General features: G+C 40.8%; 1 protein-coding gene across 3 annotated transcripts in view; it reads left to right on the top strand.

The window, feature by feature from the left end:
• GNPDA2 (glucosamine-6-phosphate deaminase 2) overlaps window positions 1-18,000 on the top strand; it is a 143,346-nt gene extending 125,346 nt beyond the window's left edge. For 2 of the 3 annotated variants that reach the window (XM_085642163.1, XM_085642164.1), the window contains 4 exons: window positions 5,732-5,914; window positions 7,192-7,376; window positions 8,580-8,754; window positions 15,889-18,000. In XM_085642163.1, coding sequence (XP_085498289.1) covers window positions 5,732-5,914; window positions 7,192-7,376; window positions 8,580-8,754; window positions 15,889-15,950 — 605 coding nt within the window. In that variant the 3' untranslated portion in view covers window positions 15,951-18,000. Of the gene's footprint in view, window positions 1-5,731; window positions 5,915-7,191; window positions 7,377-8,579; window positions 8,755-9,191; window positions 9,327-15,888 lie in introns of all 3 variants that reach the window. The other variant, XR_014978189.1, reaches the window with a different exon arrangement.
• The last annotated feature ends 1,759 nt before the right edge of the window (window positions 18,001-19,759 follow it).

Genomic DNA, 19,759 nt, shown 5'->3' with positions numbered 1-19,759 from the left:
TGCCAGGGCTGCAGAGGGATGCGAGTTTGTCAGCGTAGTAGGAGATCCAGCGGTGAGACTCCCTGGTTGCGGAGTTGTTGTCGGTCGAGGTGCTGGGGGTGGGGGGGGCTTGGAGGAGGTTGGTGTTGAGGAGTTACTCTGAGACCTTGCTCCAGTTCCTTCATGGCGGGCGCGGCTTGGGTGTGGTGGTGGTGTTAAAGGTGAAATGGACGCAATGGTGGTCCGTCCTGGGGGGGCTGGGTGGTGTGGCTGAAGTGGATGTTTGTCCCACCCGCGTGTGTCTCACTCTTGCTGTTATCTGCAGATTACAGCAGTCGTCTTTTCCTTGGCATGCTTTAGGAGGCATACTCCTTTGTTTGTCCCAGCAAGTGCATGCCGCTCCGTGGAAGCTACTCTTGACACACTGTGTAAAGTTTTCCACCTCTAGGGGTGATAAACATATTAGCTAGTACCTTTCCTCTAATATACATTCTCAGAATTTCCTTTTCAGCTCATGTCTGTAAAATTCGACTTGGATGACTCCTAATCAGACTTTCCATAAGAAAGTGGGAAGTGACAAGTATGGTTTCTCTTATCCATCATGGTCACCTCAGCAGTCAGTAATGTTGTATCTTCCCAAACCTATCTTGGTGGCACTACTTCCTCTGTGTCACTTTCTTCTCACACCTACTTCCTGTTTCACCCTTTAAATGGAATTGGAACTGTTAGTACCATGCGTCACAAATGCTCCAGTAACTGTGATGGTGGGTCTCCCTCCTAGTTTCTTACTCCTGGAATCCTGTGATGAAATCCTGCGCCAGCTGTTTCTGGTTTGGTGTTTGTGAGTGCCAAGTGTCTCAACAATTCTGTGCGTTGGATATCCTGTCTGCCTGAAGATTGTATATGCTTCATTCGATTTTCCTCAAATCATGGGCCAGTCAAGGATACAATGGTTGCATCTACATGTTTCAGCAACACAGTGGCTATAGGAAGGAGTAACCCTTACATCTACCAGATTCGAGGGAAGACGGTGCAACCATTTTCTCCAACTATTAACTGGTGTTAACAGCAATTCTGGTGACCTCACACAACTAGTCCCACCTAAGGTTGCTGGATCCAAATCTGCATTTAGCTCATATACTCTTGTGTATTTGTATGTGAAGGGGTTTTGTGCTTCACTTATTTTGCCCTTCACTTATTTTGTTCTTGTCATTTTCTTTACCTTTTCTTGTTTGTTGCCAGATCAGTCTAATGCACCAACAGTCAGACTTCAGGGTGTAGATTATTTTGTCTCGCAGTTTTGAGTAGTTGGTCTTGGTTAAACTCATCAGTACTTGTTAGACCAATTACAGTTCAATTAACTTTTTATTTTTTTGAGTTTTTATATAACGCCAACCTGACCCAAAGGTATCGGAGCACTTTTCATGAGCACCAGTTGCATTACAGACGGACTCATTCATTTTGTTAGGCACGGGGAGATTATTTGATTTGCCTAGAATCACAGGATGTTGAGCGTCCCTGTTGAGACTCGACCCCGGTTCCCCAGCTTCGAGGTCAACAGCTCTGGCCGTTGGGCCACATCCTCTCCCCAACTTCTGTTAACTGTGCATACATTGCAATACATCTCTAAGGGTCTGTCTTGTATAACGGCTCAGGAGAGCAGGATTCTTGCCAGAAGTTTAGACAAGTCCACCCCTTTACAAAATTGTGCATATTATGCATCTAAATATAACTTACTTGTATAGTCAGTATTTATATTGAACATATGGCTTTGATCCAGCCCCCTGGCCCTACATTAAATGCCACAGGTTTAGAGCTATGAGAACAATAACATGGAAACCTGCTTGAGACGCTCGACTTCATTTTGAAATAGAGAAAATATAATTAGGTTCGGGTGTGTGGTTTCAGACGTGTACAACAGTTGTAATGGTGCACCATTCACTTCTTATAGTGTAGTATAGTAGTATCTATATAGTTTCTGTTGCTGCTAGTGGAGTTAGGATTCCCTACTGGCCAGTTTCTTCTGACTGCCCAGAGAAGATGGTTATATTTAGTAGTTGCTTGCTGCAAACAAGGTAAACTTGGACCTCCTCTTGCAGTGTTATTTAAAGTATTGGTGGATCCCGTTCAGGACAAGTGGGTGGTGCATTCGGCAATATACTTGGGAGTAGAATTGACTCTATGTATGGAGGAGATCATAAAATTCAACTTTGGCAAAATTCATCAAAAATCAATTTTGGTCTTCAATAAGAGGAATCAGCCACATCTGGGGGTCCATTGGGAGGTGTAATATCATTAAAATGATCATTCTTCCCCGATACTTGTATCTCTTTAGGTCCATCCCTCTTTATCTTCCTAAGATTTTTTTTCAATAAAGTCAAATCCTGCTGGCAGAAATTAATATGGAGTTACAAGAAACCCTGGTGCAGTATATTACTTCAACTAGCCCAGGATAAATGGGGTTTCTCTCTCACGACTTGCCATGGTTCTCGTTAGGGATCCATGGACTGTGTGGAGCAAGTTCCCAGATTATCTCCCGTCAGGGAGGGGATACTACCCTGCCCCCCATCCCCCCCCCCCCCGGTCTGATTGATAATTTGTACTTTAAGAGGACCAGATTCAAAACCTTGAGGGCGTTTCATTCGATTTGGATTTATCTTAACAAAGTTTTTCCAGGCACCGCTCTCTTTTTGTCAATTTACCTATCTGGACTATAACCCAAATATGCTCATGGTTATCTATCATAGCTTCCAGGAGTGTTGGGAGGAAGCTAAACGTTGTACTTTGGGATAAATGTTCAAGGGTGGCTTACTTCTATCCTACAAGACTTTATGGCAATGGTTTTCCTTCCCCGTATTTGCTTTTTTTTAGATATATACAATTTAAGAGATGAGATTCACTGTTCTCAAAATAGGTTTCTAGATTTCGTTATGAGAGGCCCCTGAAGGGGAGTATCTATGTCACCTGCAAGATTATTCTCTTAGCTGAGCTCAAGAAGAGAGCTGATATATCTCAACTAAGGGCGGTCAAATGGAGCAGACATCTTGGGTCGGTGTAGACTGCCGAGGACATCACGTTTAGTAATTTTCTTGTTTAGAATGTCCTCAACGTTGCACAAGTCAGGGCCCATCATATTACATATATTATTGAATTCTATTTTACGCCTCACCGCTTATACATCATGAAGGTGCGACAAGGCAGAAATGTTTTTGATATGGCACTGACGGTGCCAATACAGGCCATATCTTTGCAGTAGGTTGCTCTGTACGCACCTGTTGGGACCACATTTTCAGGAAACTTAATGGGTTCTTTCAAGTAGACATTTCCTGGGACCCGAAGCTAATCATATTGGGGCATTCATCTGTAATACCACACAATACCGTATGGATTTATGTTTTTGCAGTTCCACTGGCCAGACTGGTTCGGGCTCGATGTTGGCTATTAAGGATGGCTATCAATTTGATGGTTTGGTGGCAATGAATTCCTTAACACAGGCTCCCTGAAAAAGGCAACCTTAGATTAGAAAGAGTGTAGAACCCGGCTAGATTGGATAAGGGGATCATTAAGGGTATGGATGCCCCGAACTTTGGCTGGCCAAGATATGATATACTCAGACCGTTACTTCTTTTGCCTAGTATGATTTGCTCTGTCTGATGCTCCCTGCGCTTTAGGTTTTTCCTCTAACTTTTACCCTTTAATGATGGTGATTGTTTTTTCCTTTTTGTTCTTTTGCTATGTCTTATATTATGTATCGATCTATTTTGAAAACAATTATGCTTCATGTCAAGTTTGGCATTTTCTTTACATTCTTGGTACATTCTTGGCAGAAATGCTCCTCTTTGTGTACACTTAATGATTAATTTTAGGCTTACGTTGATAACCTGTGCCCAACTGGTTAAGGAATTCAATAACCAGGCTGGTTGCAGCCTCAGCTTCATCTACTTGCATGTCATGAATCTCCAAACACGTCACTTGCCCCTCTCTTGATCTGCTCACTTCTTCCTACGCTTCTGAATCTCCAACTAAATGGGCTTTCATTGATCACCACCCCAATTGGAATGTCTCCCATTACACTACAGAAAACTCAATAACATCTGCCCTGTGCAGTTAATCATTTCCTCCACCACGGAGTCACCTAAGAACAGCCACACATCGATCATCCTAGCTCTTACAGTGCGAGGGGTGGCTTACACTACGTTGCACCTCTTAATGCAACACCAAATCTGTAAAGGCACATACCAGCAGATTGTTCACAGATGATCTTCAGTTGGCTAAGCCATCAGAGGTCTAGAAACAAAATAATGAATTCTCCAACTTCCCACAAACTTCAATACCCATGCAAATACAGAGTGGGGGGCATCACAGTTGGTGCCGTTGTGGGGGGTCTATTACGAGCGTGTGGGTTTTTTGTTCTGTGATAATAGATGTACAATTTTGGTTGGTATCCCTGCACCAAAGACTGGCGGTTATGGCTATCTCTCTGGAATGAGGAAATACCACACAAACAGCTCAAAGTCGTTTTCCCTTTGGTTTTCCCAAATTCAGGTCTTTGCCACTTAAATGTTTGGGGATAAACACGGATATTTTGTGTCTGCTCAGAAAAGGGGAAGACTCAGTGGGAGGTTCATGTGAGGGGTTACGGGGGTTTGTTGATGTGGGGGGACTGGTTCAGGGCAGGCTTTTGTCTTCCTGCAGAGAGCTATGGAATAATGTCTTTTCCTGACAGCCCCCCTTGCTCTGGCACAGGTTGAGTGCGCTTCACTGTTGCTTACAGCCCTGCCGCATTAAACAGGATATGGTGTCTCCAGACCTGGAATTATCAAGTTTGGAATTTTCAGACATGATAATTTCAGGCCTGGAGAACCTCGGAATTACAGGTGGTGGTATTTCTTCCAGAATTACCACTTCAGGTGAAATTCCACCACTCGTAAGGAGGGTCTTACTGCTACCAAAATAGAAAACTGCTGAACCAAGGTAAGCCCTATCCTCAAGACTAAATCTCCCCCCAACTCCCAAATCATACGATTAGGAAACTCTTAATTTTGTTTTAAATTATGATTCTCTGTAAACATCAAGTCCCTAACTAAACATAATGACCAAGACTGCGTTCTAACATCACGTTCTTGTGCAAGGGAAATTTACCACTGCTTCTCTTGTCTTAACGGATCCAACAAACATTCACTACTGTCGTGTTCGGCCTCAGTGTTCAAGTACTCACTATGGTCATGTGATCTCACTGCCAAGACAACGAATACATTTCAGAGAACACTGAATACTGCAGCTACTCTCAGTTTTGATCTAATAATCTATATTTACATTACACTGGCACATAACAAAATGCTTTGACATACTCTAACGTTACTGTGAATTCCTCGATACTAGTAAGCTTCCATCTCTGTTTAGCTGTGGACGAAAGGTATAGGGAGCTGGAGGTCAGGAACTGTACTGTATACTATAGTATATAGATGATCAAGCTCCCAAGACCATGGAACTGCTCTGCTCTCAGTATGTCACCCATGGTTGTTTGTGGCTACCGTTGCCTGCACAAGGGCTTTACATTGCAGCTTGTTTATAAGCTGCAAATTGTAATTTGGTGAGTAGTTTAATTCTTAAATTGTAAAAATCTTTTTTTATTCCCAAATGTATAAATAATACAAAGTCATTTCTTTCTCAGCAGGAAATGCAGTTGTCCCACTTTAACTTGCTTATTATTTTTGTAAGTGTTGCCCATTACTCTTGCATTTGTCTTTAGGTCTTCCTAGAGATCACCCTGAGAGCTACCATTCTTACATGTGGAACAATTTCTTCAAGCACATCGACATAGACCCTAATAATGCTCACATTCTTGATGGGAATGCCCAAGATCTGCAGGCAGAGTGTGAGGCATTCGAAAAGCTGATCAAAGAAGCTGGCGGAATTGAACTATTTGTTGGAGGTAAGAAGCTCTGTTAAGTAACCCTCTTGTGCCGATGTATCTTTAGTACAGGCACATAATATGATAAATACTGGATTTTTGTTTTGTAAACACTACTGATTTACTGGGCTTAATGCAGCATTTAAGTTCTTTGAAGCCAAGTTCCACAAATGAACAAAAAATTGAGTTTTTACACTGCCTTTCTTTTTGTTGAACAAAGAATGAACAATTACAAATTCACACTATTTAATAATTTTACGAGCTGCCTAAAAGGACCCCCAAACACTTTTTAAATCATAACTTCCAAGTTTTCATATTTTTACAGGTCTTTGCCACTTTAAGGCCTTGATTACCAGTGACTTAGAGGAATAGGTGCTATTTATTATCTGACTCCCCATGGAATTTGAGTGCTCTTATTCCAGGTTTTTGGGAATAGCATGAGAATTTTGGTTCTTAGTGCACCAAAATGTGCATGCCATGGTAAATGCCATACTATATTTCCCTATATAATTCAGGAAGGTTTGATCTGCCAACGATTAATAAAGGTTTAAAACTTTATTACACTTGGTAATTACTGTGTGCGATAATTGCAATAAGCTCGACAAAGCTTAGTATTCTGCCCCCTTTGCAGGAGTCAGAAAACTCTGGCCTGGTTACAATCATGGCCTAACAATATTGCTGAGATGAAAAGTTCCTGTAATCCTTTAAAAAACTGGGCAAACACAGTTTAGCTTTTAACAGATAAATTATGACCACCTATCTATAACAAGTGGGCAAGTATTGCTATAGGTAAGTAACATCTTTTCAATGACAGCATCCTTTTCAAGCTCTTCTTTGGTCTAGTTTTTATTTTTCTTTCCTTAGCACCTTGAACATATTTGGTTTCCGATTTCGGAAACAACAATGCAACAAAAAGTATTTAGTAACAATAGTTTTGTGTAGCAGTGAGTGAAAGCAATTTGGACCATAATCCTACTATATTAACATTGATTACATGGCATATTAGGTCAATATTTTTAGTTTGGACTTTAGAATGTGATTGATTAATCTTGTTGCCAAGACCAAGCTGTTCCCTAGACAAGAGTCTCCTAGAACTGAGAGAGTCTTTTTATTGAATATTTGACCTACCACATGATTATTTGAAGTTTGAATGTGGTACCCAGTATTTATGGAATTACAATTTTCCACTAAGATCCAAGCTCGGCATGGCTGTCCTTTAGGTTCAGATAATTTAGAACTTTTTCAGTTTGATTTTTTTCTTTTTTTTAATTTTCCTTTTTTGTCTTGTATTTGTGAAGGCATTGGCCCAGATGGCCACATTGCTTTTAATGAGCCGGGATCCAGCTTAATGTCGAGGACAAGATTAAAGACTTTGGCAATGGATACCATTTTGGCAAATGCAAAGTACTTTGATGGTGATCTCTCTAAAGTACCAACCATGGCATTGACTGTCGGGGTGGGGACAGTGATGGATGCCAGAGAGGTAAGAAATTCAATATCACTTAAAGATACAGAGCGGAATATTAAATGTTTAATCTTTTAAAGATCTACACTGTACTTTTACTTTGCTCATTATCCTATTCAGAGGTATTTGCAAAGGAGGCATGAATTTATATCAATAATCTACACTTATCAATGGTTTCTTAAGAGTTATATTGTTGCAAAATATCTTTCTAGATGGACATGATAAACTATATTTTTCAGATTCTAGGACTAGAGCAGTGGCCAAGTTTGCAGTTAAATAAAATAATAAGTAAAATGCATATAGCCAAACTATCCTCATTGATTGGAAATACTATGTGATTAAAATACTGTCATAGATAGTAGGCAGGAATTACAGTTCTGTATCATACTGATAGCTTTTAAAGATTTAAATATAGCAGTATGGCTGTTCTGGACTGATAGCATTTCAAATCTTTTATTTGGTTTGGTTTATTTTAATCAATAGTGTGGTTAAATGTGCAGTTGGAGTTAGTCACCACAGTGACTCTTATGTTTTGTTTTTTTCCAAGATCCATTAATGTTACTACACTACATGAGTCTTGGGACCGGATCATGTTAAGTGGCACTTAACAGTAGGCCGGATCTGGTGGCTTAGTGGACTAATGCATCCACGGTAGGGTCCTGTGGTTGACCTCATGGTTCAAATCCTGGCGGGTTCATTCATCCTTCTGAGGTCAATAAAATGAGGACCATTGAGTTGGTTAAAAAAGAACATCTGTTATTCAGGGCCAAGATATCTTTTGTGGTGAATGTGCGCTTTATAAATGCATGTTATGTGCATGTTTATGGAAGCACATGCATAACCCCGCTTATATCCAGTAGTTAAAGATTGTATTCATGATTGTTAGGAAACTGGTACTGGAATTTAGACCATATTTGTCTCCAAGACCCCCAGCATTTTTACCCCAATAAAAGTGGTATTTTGGGATTTCTCTCCAGCTTATCTTCCAAAATGAGCGTGACTGTTGAGGCAATCTTTGACTAAATGAAGAATGAGGTGATCTAATTTACAGATAATCATATCCTGCTAAGTGTCCTTAGCTAGAAACAGTTGGAATTGCGTTCCAGCATCCTCTGAAAGTTATCAAATTTGAAAATCTTTTAAAAATCATAGTACATAATAATCATAGTGATCAAGTCTCACTGATTTTTTGTTTTTGTTTATGGATTTCATGCTTTCTAGGTCATGATTCTCATAACAGGAGCTCATAAAGCATTTGCCTTATACAAGGCCATAGAAGAAGGTGTGAACCACATGTGGACTGTTTCTGCATTTCAGCAACATCCTCGAACAATCTTTGTTTGTGACGAAGATGCTACATTGGAACTGAGAGTGAAAACTGTGAAGTATTTTAAAGGTGAGTGTTGATGTCGGGCTGCACAGTGAGACGGGTATAGAATATTGCCATCATTGAATAGGGTTGGTTTATTTTTAGAACAATAATGATAATTCAGCTATTTGTACATACATTCGGACATAGGAACATGAAATTCTAATACTGTGTAAGCTCCTTTTGTCTTTTTCCAGTTCTGATTGTAATGTTTTCTAACATTTTGTGCTGGCAAAAGGGTTGTAGCCAAAATCCTGATAAAATCAGTGAGTCATTCTGTAAGTACTTTCGATTAGGTGGAATTTCATGTTTTTGTGTCGTTTAGTATTTGACAGAAATGAGCAATACATTTTGGAATAATATTTGAAATCACTAACCCTGCCAACATATGAAGGTTCCGTAGCAACTCAAACCCCTTGCAATTATTTCCCCCTCCATTGTTTATTTACCCTTTCTCTTGACAGGCTCTCAAACATAATCCGTGCTGTTGTACTTTGTAAAACAGAGGTCTGATCACTGAATACTAAACGAAGATCTTGAAGAGCACCTATATGTAGCACATGCGACCATAGTTTGAAGGTGCAGCTGAGATGATGGAGGTTAGTTACATAGTCATTGTAGGGAGGTTGGGTCGTCAAGTTATTAGTTTCATTAACAATATACACAAATTGACAGAATTTGCACAAAGTTAAAGTGGAACTTTGTATGATACAGACAGTGGCATACTATAGAGAAGGTTTATATGAGATCTTTACTGACCAGACAAAACGTCTCAAGTTTGCTTGTTTATTTTACTTGGATACTTTTAACACATAAGCTAATTTCTAAATCACTAAGATTATTCACCAGATGTTCATTCTCCTTGACTGTATCTGAAAACATACATTCTTCTTCTCACCTTTCCTGCATTTGTTGCTTTGGCCAGTGTATTCGGGGATTGTAACCTGGAAGGCAGAACAGAATGGAATTTTCATCTGTGCTGTAGCCGAAGGGCTTTGAGTACTGAGCAACTTGTACTTGTGTTAATATCTGAGTTTCAGCTTCATAATCAATCTTGAGAGTGGTAAACCCACGTTCTTGGTTCTGGCAAACATTTCTGAGTTGGCGCTCCTTTGCCAAAATGCATAAACAAAAATAAATGAAGCAACATTGATATGGAAACAGAAGGGTTGGAAATAAGTATGCGGTCAAGTTACATGGAGCAGTTGAAGGGCAGTTTGTCACAACTGAATTTGGCTCCACTTACAGAGCAAAATAATAGTTTTACTTGTAAACAAATAAAGGAAATGCTGAACTTCACAATTGGAGAAATGCAAGCTGATCATCTGATAGTGATAAATATGTGCCTTACATTTTCTGTAGAAAACAGATTATGGACTGTGTTGTAGAATTCTATGTATGGAAATGCTATTGCCCCAAGTCAGGAAATTATAAGTACTGGCACCAATGATGATATGCCACTGGACAAAAAAGTGACTTGACAAATGACATTAGCTGGCATTTCCTGATGCTAAGCCTCAGATACAACAAAAGAAATTGATTAAATTCTTCCTGTTGGACAGATATAACTGTCGAAAGAAGCAGTGGCTTGGCATTGGGCAGGGAACTAGTGTTGGATCGTGACTAAAGTCAGGATTAATTCTGACTGAGTCTTTTCCGTACCATGACATCGCATAGCCTCTTTTGCTGAGCATGACTAGAAAAAGGGAAATGGTGTTCTGACTTATAATGCCTTTTTGCTTGTACTTACCTGATGACTTTGAATGTGACTATGACCTCTCTCGGGAGCGAGAACACATCCTTCACTTAAACCGGGATCAGCCTTCCTAGCATTCTTATGATGCTCAACGACATAGAGTTTGGCCTTACTGTCCAGGGTGGCCTTAAAATTCATTGGAGTGCAGTCACGGCATTACTTAGAGTACTGCGAGGAGCTCAGACAGACACCAGAGACAGACCTTGTGAGGGTCCGTCAATGACATCTGTTTGTGGCAGTCACTGCAGGATTTACAACCTGTACTTTCATTTCAAGGGGAAATGTGTCCCTTGCACACAGGAATACCTTTTAGAAAAAGTTTTCTTTCAGGTGAATGAAGCGAGGGAGCGAGCGAGCTCCGGATGTGCATTGTAAGGCTTGGAAAGAAAGGAACTGACATCGACGTGCATAGGTGACGGATACATTGTGGCCGCAATGTCATTTCCTGGGGTGTGACTGACTCAACCATGAGCGGCACAACACCACCTCTGGGCAAAACAAGGGAATTTCTGAGAAAAATCTCCAGATCAGTCTGGCGCCTGGGTGAGGAATCTGCAGTTAGAAGTATCCATCAGAAAATAGTTTTTATGTGCAAGTCACTGTAAGGTCATATTGAGATTACATTTCTAAATGTCCTACTTTTAAATAACTGCCTTGTGGGCTGCAAAACTTACAAAAGGGTGACTTACAAATATTTAAAAGGAAGAAAAGGTTGGTTTAATCCTATCAAAAAGGGTTATTTTGAATAATTTACACTGTAGGTTCTATTCTGTAGCAGTGAGGCAACGCAGGGTAGGCCAGAAGTCACTGTCAATACAGTGGATGGCACTAGTCCTAAGTGGCATTTAAATTCCAGATCCTGAGTGTATTTTCTACAAGAGGATTTGCAGGCAAGTTCAATGTACCAATCAGGGTTAAGTCAGTCTAACCATGTTTTGAGGGGCGGCACAAACATTTTACTACTGGTTAACAGGGGTAAAGTGCACAGAGTTCTAAAGACAGCAAAGCAGATTGGAAAAAAATCTGGAGGGTTATTGGGCACAAGATGGTAATTTCCTACAACATTCTATCCCTCAAATTACTGAAATGGGTGGGCATCTGGTTATTTAGGTTTATTTACTGTGCGAAGCTGCATTTGAGTTTTTACTTGTCGTAAATGGCACAATCCACATATGATATTGCCCAGTAACCACCGACTGGTGCTGGTCCCCAAGAAAAGATCTTACTTAAGAAACCACTTATAGAAGCTCTCTGTGGACCAAGGAATGTTTTGAAATCTCCATATGCCATTCCTATGCACATAACTCTCCTATAACAAACAAACTTCTCCCTCGTCCAGTGTAAAATATCCAGTCAGCTATTGAAAGCTGTGTCCTACAGTGTGGGATGGAAACCGAAACATTGGCATTAAAAAAAAATACGACGTAGGCACCTGAATATAACTTTTAGGATTGCAGTAAGTCCCCATGTAAAACTTAAAATGGGCCTTAAGGGCATGTATGTGTGCAGTCTTATATGAGATGTTTCTATCAGTGTGACAGAAAATAATGCAATAATTGAAAAAATAGTGCAAAGAGGCCTGCACTACTAGGTTCTTTGGAGATGGATGAGCTGAAAGGAAAGGGGGTGGAGGGGTCACCAGTAGCTGGTTTATATCACTGGGGAATTGGTCTTTAAAATGGCAGTGGACGTTGTTTACTTTTCCCATATTACCAGCATGGGCTCTGTGAGTGCGTCATCGAACGGAAGCAATGGTTTCGTTTTGTGGGAGGTGGAATGCAGGGCCTCAGGAAGAATGCTAGGTTTTACTTCCGAGGATTGCGGCTGCCGGTCCAACATGTCCACTGCCCTCCTGATGATGGTACCTGATGATGGTATGATAAGAGTTCACCTCCAGTGGAGGATTTTCCGTTGTAGATAGCAGTTCCCATGCTGGGGACGTTTCAAGCCTGCAAACTCTGGGTCCAGAGTGCCGTCCCCTTATCATCCACTCTGAGATCATTTTGAGGGTCTATGTCTCCAAAGTAATATCTGCCTTCCTCTATTAGTCTCTGTGCCTCTCTTCAGGAGCGGTGGGATTTCACTGTCAGATTCTCTGGCTGAGTTGTATGTGGCATCAGCTGAGGTGGAGGCAGTGGTTGGGGTGGAGATCGTGTCTGCTGCGGCACCAATGGTGTTACCAGTGGCATTGCTTGGGTTATCTGTGGCGCCGTTTGTGGTGCAGAGAGCTGTTGATGTCCGGTTCCAAGGCAGATGAATGTGGAACGACCCATGGAGGGGGTGTCACTCTTTGCGTCAGTCCCGCTGGTAGCGTTTGATTTGGGTCAGATTCACTCATGATACTGGAGGCAATGAGAGAAATGGCTTGAAGGGCGCAGAGTGGTAGACAGCTGCAAACCACCTAACAAGTAGGCCATCAGGCGCATGGAGCCAGCTGGCACTCCAAAGGGGATCATGGCATTGCTGAACATGCTGAATATGAAGTATACAAAAAGTGGTAAATGAAATGCTTGAATTAATCTCAACCACTGTTAATTACTCGGGCGCATCCCAGTCCATAGTTATTTTGCCAACCATACCACCTCAGTTTGGACCCAGCCATATGTAAATAATTTGTGACCCTGCTGTTATGGTATGCTCCAATAAGCATAGTTGAGCCTGAAATGCCAGGCCATGTACTCCCTGAACCGGAAGATTAGCATCCCAAGATCAGTATCCCAAGATCAGTTTTGCCCTAGTTAGGGCTAGTCAGTCGGGCGTATAGCTTGATTCCAATGGCAGTATACACAGGACTCACGTCTGGACATACCCATTCCATTCAGGGCATCACACTTAAGCAAACAAAAAGTGATGCATGTGATGTTTGAATTAGTTTCAGCCACTGGTAATAACTCTGGGCCACATACCAGTCCATTGTTATTTTTCACACCATTCTACCTCTGTTTAGACCCAGCCATATGCAAATCAGTCTTTACCCTGCTCCATTGGAAACAGTCCAGCCTGTATTAGCAATCAATGCACGTAAAAACTGTGAATCAAGTAATCAAAAAATTGCATTGAATGTAGACTTCAGTTCGAAGATTTGATGAATTGTCGATATTTCTTCTTCATATGATACTTCTCATATTTCAAATAACTTCACGATCATGTTGTACTCAGAATGCCAAGTAGCATAGACTCCCCGATGCATTTCGGGTCTAGCCCTTTGTCAGGGGGAATTTCCTAAAACAAACAAATACACAAGCTATACCCCAGGAGCTCATGGATTCATCACCAAATCATACAGTTGAATGCCAAACCTAAATAACCATCATCAATACTTCGTTGTTTAATCACCGTAGCAAAAACACCAAGAACATTGATTTCGTTCCGAACATTTGTGTTTACACTCTTTCGGGTGTTGAACCTCTTCAAAACTTGAACGTTTTTTTCCGGTTTTCTATCACTGTTCGGCGATAATCTCGAGCACATTAATTGTTTTATTTAAATGTTCACGTCCATGCGCACGCCGATATTCACTGGTTTGGTCCTTACGGACACGCAATGTTTTTTAATGACATAGGTTTCTTTAGACCTTTTTTCACTATGGATCCTTTAACAATTCCATAAGTAGTGTAGTATGGCTTGCTACGGTGATTAAACAACGAAGTATTGATGATGTTTATTTAGGTTTGGGATTCAACTGTATGATTTGGTGATGCATCCATGAGCTCCTGGGGTATAGCTTGTGTATTTGGTTTTTTTTAGGAAATTCCCCCTGACGAAGGGCTAGACCCGAAATGCATCGGGGAGTCTATGCTACTTGGCATTCTGAGTACAACATGATCGTGAAGTTATTTGAAATATGAGAAGTATCATATGAAGAAGAAATATCGACAATTAATTCATTAAATCTTCGAACTGAAGTCTACATTCAATGGAATTTTTTGATTACTTGATTCACAGTTTTTACGCGCATAGATCACTAATACAGAGTGCTTGTGTGAGCTCGTCCTTTCCCTGTAGGAGGGCGTTACTGAATGACTATATTTTTCACACCTCAGTGGATCAGGAGGTGGTACTCACTAGCACCTAAACAAACAATATGGTATAATTTAAGTTGACATTGGTTACGTTTTGGAGTGCGACCGTTACCCACTTATTTGTATTAACAGACCAGCCTGAACAGCCAGGACATGTCCTCCCGAACAGGAATACCCAAGACTGGTTTGCCCGGATTAGTGTTCATCATTCAGTTATACTTTGGTTACAGTGACCCATTGATGGATCCGTCCCAGGTGCTGGAAACCCTGGGTATGACTGAGCAGGCTTGGGCCTTGGAGGAAGCACCGCAGGTGGTAATGTCTGGAATCAGCACTGGACTCCATGGAGTCGCATGTGCTGGATCTTCTCTGTCCCTTCACAAACTCTTTAAGAGGCCACTGGGCACGCAGGGGCTACTGGGCCCAACCATGGTGATTAAGGCCTTTTACTCCTGATGTCTCGGAACTGATCTACTATGGATCCTGAGTAATTGAGCAAAGTACCCCTTCCGCACTTGCCTCTCAGGCAATGCGAGGTCTGAGAAGTCCAGGGCTCCCTTTTGGTGGTTGTGGTGGGGGCGGCGAGGATGGATAGGGATTGGATGCAGATCGCTGATCACGGGCTTTCAAGCAGCTATATGTAATTGTCCAGCCAAATACTCACTTTTATGAAAAAAGACAAGTATTTTATTTTTTAAACTACCCAAAGAAAGAATGACATTCACAAACATTTTACACAGTCCATCCCTGGGATCATAGTGGCATGGAGGCAGAAGCAGAATCTGGTGGTGTTGACATAACATGCATTTTGAGGCACACATTAACCCTTAGGTTTCTTGGCGCCAGTTCACAGGTGTGTTACCCAACTCGGTAGCAATCAGTTTAGGGGCCTCGGAATAACGAAAGTCAAAGCAAGCCTTTCAATATTTAAACCTGTAACCATGTGTCAAATACAGTTTCCTGCAGTGGATGCATTAGTTCAGTGTGCCAGCAGACCCAGTGTAGTCACATAAATTTCAAGTATTGGAGTTTTTAGAAAACACCCACAACCTCTTTTAATTTAGTGATTTAGGTAGTTATAAAAAAAAATGAATCCTAAATATTAGAGGTAACTATATTTTCTTTGTTTCCTAATTGTTTTTATTGTATTAAAGATAGACACCAAAATTTGTGTAACTGGTTAAATGTTTTGCCCTCCTAATGTAGACTATAACCCGTATTCACAAAGATTTTGCCATGACTTAGTCTTGTTTTACTTTGGAATTCTAGGAGAAAGCTATGAGTAGTACTCCTGGCATTCATGAGTACACCAATCTTTGTGAATCGGGACTTTTCCATTTTACAACATGGTAGACTAAAGTACATTTTTTATTCTCTTTTAAGGTTTGATGCATGTGCATAATAAACTCGTGGACCCACTACACAGTATGAAGGCAGAAAACTGAAGGTTGTTGAAGAGAATATTTGAACTTTGCAAATCAAGCTTGAAGTGGTCACGATGTCGCAAATTAAAGTACTTGCACGGGTGGAAAAGGCAAGCCCTATTCAACATTCCACAGATATGGAAGCCGAATCGCTGTACTCCCTTGGATCATCGTCAGATCGTCCAGTGCACAGTTTAATAAAGATATAAGTGTTGAATACCTCTTCAGTTGAAAGGCTGAAGATTAATCCTCAAGATTCTAAGCAGTGGTAATCCATCCGACCATGAAAGGTGAATAATCTGCATCCCTAATCATTTCAGTATACCGTTTACAATGCGTGTTTTTCTTTTTATTGCACTCGGTTTGTGGTTGGCAACAAAATGCTTGAAGGCTTTACAAATACTCTGCTACCTGAAACTATTCGCTCATAAATCTAGATGACGTCTGTGTTGATTGCATTCTATTGGCACTTTCCGAAATACTTTTGTCTTAGTGAGTTGGGTAGAGTTTGTATTTTTATTAAATACGTGGTATTTGGTATGAAAAGGCAGCACCGCTCGACATCTGTACTGCCAAAATACTGATAAATACAATTGCGTAGTAACTTAAAAATGGACATGCACCCTTGACCATGTTCATGGTATGTCTTTACTCTCTTTCTGGACGCCGGATATGAGGGGTTTCTTCTGTCCAAAATGAAACCCACTAAGCCTCCCTACTGGCTTCTCATTGCCACTGCCAAGGCTTAGTAGATCTCGACGAATCATCCTTCACCAAGCCATTAGATGGGCCTGGCAAATAAATGCACTCCGTGGGATTTCAGACAAATGTAATGCTTAGACCGCAGTAGATTTGCAGCCTCTTGCAATAGAAACATTAATCCGAAGTTGTTTCGCCTAACCTAAAATAACGGGTATACTTCGATTTAAAAGAAGAAAAATCGGGAACACAAAATGTTACATTGCGTTACTTCAACAAACCATGCCAAGGAAAGAGAGGCAGAGTACAAAGAACAACAGGCTTAAATAGTAATTTTTAGGCGTAAAGAAAGAAGTTTCAATGAAAAAACAGTTTTGAAGCCAAGTAAAAATATATAGGAAAATCACAGACTTCAGGGAAGAGAAGGTAGGGAAATCGACTGTATATTCCCTATGAAAACCGGACCAAGGACATTTTACTCTTCACAGTCTAAACAAAAATAAATTTAAAATATTAATGGAAAATAAATTACCTTTTTACATACAATTTCTGTCAACGTCTGAAAGTTGTGGATGCTATACAGAGGCCACAGTTGTGAGCTTTGCTCAAACACTCATTCTTTCTCAGGCTCAGAGGCTTACAAAGGCACGTAATCCAGTGATTTGATACTACTCTCAAAACGTATTGTTGTTTTGGTAATAAACAGAGTGAAGCAAATGGTGATACTTCAGCATAAACATCTTAAGGTTATATCACATGTCCGCGCCATCGAGGCCGAAAATATTAGTCGGTGGATAGCATCTCACAGATTGCATATTTCTTTTCTGTGGCAGGTACGAAGCCAAAATAGTTGTTTAGAAATGGATCTTTAAACGTAGATTGTGTTAAGTTTTTACACATGGCATGGAGCAGTATACTGTACTGTACTATACTTACAGTGTAGCACCCTCTGTCATTCCTTAATCACCCAACCCAGGAGTTGCAGTGTACATTCCTTTTAACCATACACTTAATAGACGGTTCATTGGTTCAGAAAACACGTATGACATAGAATCAGGTCTGCATTGTGTGGGTCTGCTTCACATTTGCTTTAGTTGGAAGTATATGCACTCCTTGTATTTCATTTATTAGTCTTGTTAAATGTCTCTCACTAATATGCTGTTACCTATTCAGAGTTGAAGCTGCTCTGCCTGCCTTTGCACGCCACCCGAAGAAAAGTTGAACTTTCGACTTCGCAATTGCTTTTGCAATGGACTAACTTGGTGAAGCTGTATGTTCATTGGTGCTCTTTTTATGTTAAGAATTCTTCATGATTTTGATTTTTCATGCAAGTATTGATTTTGCAAATAAAAAGTTTCCTGTCTGGTGAAAAGTCCTTTGTGTTAACTATATGTGCATGTCGATGACCAATATATATTTATGTAATGAATAACTTATGTATTCAAAGTGACCTAACCGTAGGTTGGAGCACTGTGGCGTTCACCTAAAAATACATGTGCCAATAAACAAGGAAGAGTAGCTGGGGAATCTTAAAGATAGCAGTGTTACAACAGATTTTGTAACAAGTTTGTATACAGTTAAACAAGTTTTTATACAGAGGTGTGATCGTAAAATCTCTGGAAATAAGAGAAAGTAGGGGGATGATCTCAGTTCTTCTGAGACAAAGGTCCAGAAACTGGAGGCGAGAGAAGCATTCCTTTTGCCCCACATAAAGTCTCTAGCACATGTCTAGGTTTGCTTTTCAACATTCTGGCGCCTGCTACAGTGATGTTTATTTACCGTGGATTTATAAGGTGCTAGATGTCGCCAATAGGCTACTTCAGAGTTCCAAAAGGGGGAAAGAGGTAGCGATCAAAGAGAAAACTAGGTCCAGGAGGTGCTTTGCTTTATTCAAAAGGAAGCATTCCTGCTCCTGAGGTGGTAGGTGGATAGTCAATGAGAGTCAAAAGCTGTTTCCCACCGTTAGTTCGCAGGTCGTGCATTGGGAGTCAGTACATCATGAGAGTTACATCGGTTTCTTCAACCTAAGAACGTAGTGACCCTGCTGAACAATCTGCATTTCGAGAGGCCTAGCACAACTTACTAGGAAAGCAGGGACTTGGAATTCTTAATCTGAATAATTCTGACCAGCAAAAAGTGTTTTACAAATTATCTTGATGAATTGGATATCTACCAGCGGAAAGTTATCAATATAGTTTCAGTCATAGTGAATAATCAACATAAAAAATATGAAACTAGGGGACTCGGCTTCACTTAGTTGATTCTTTAATGAACACCAGCCTGCAAGTGTCTGGATGCTCTCTACATGTCTGTCAACATTCTGAGCAGAAGTTGTCCTGAATAATAGAGTTTCTTGAAAACAGAGTTAACATGCACATGGTGGTGGGTGGACTTTCTTACTGATTAGAATGTAGGGCTAATCAATTTTGTCTACAAAAAGCTTTAATTGTATCCCCAAAGTGCACAGGTCTGCATGCAGGCTCAATGTGGAAGCTGCTTTGTGTACATTAAGAGTGAGACAAGTTTTTTGTTTAGACACTTTTACATACGCTGGCCTTTAACTGACAAAACCACTCGATTGTGCTCGATTTCAAACATATGTTCTTTTTAATTGTCGCTTCCACTTAATTGTGGTAAGGGATGGCTGACCATTTATTTCAACGTGCCGTTTGATGTTTCCATGTTGTTCTGTCCTTGTTCCCCTTCCATGTATTCCAGTCCTATTGCTTCTCTTTCCCTCACATTTCACTTGCATCTTTCTCTCTGTTTCCTCTGACCTTTCTCTTGATCGAAATCCCCACCCGTCTGTTCCATCTGCTTTTATTTATTATCTAAATAATTAAGGGGCTGGAGTGCTCAAGAGCCATGGGCAGCACAAACATTCCAGCAGCCCAGCAAGGTGAGGGAGCCCCCCCCACCCCCCGAAACATCCACTTCCCATCCAGCCCCCATCCTTCTGCTCCGCACCCTCATTTACTCTGCTCTCTGTCCAGTTTGAAACTCTCCAACCTTTGATGTTTGTAAACTGTTCATTACATCCCTTCTGCGGACCCTCACTGTTGGAAAGTGGGTTGTTAGTAGTAGTAAATGTGCATCCACCACTGGCAATAAGGCCACTAACACAGTCTTGG

This window comes from Triturus cristatus, chromosome 2_2 (genome assembly GCF_964204655.1).
Source record: "Triturus cristatus chromosome 2_2, aTriCri1.1, whole genome shotgun sequence".
Lineage (NCBI taxonomy): Eukaryota > Metazoa > Chordata > Amphibia > Caudata > Salamandridae > Triturus > Triturus cristatus.
The sequence above is the reverse complement of the archived record's forward strand: the minus strand, read 5'-3'. Positions and strand labels throughout refer to the sequence as shown.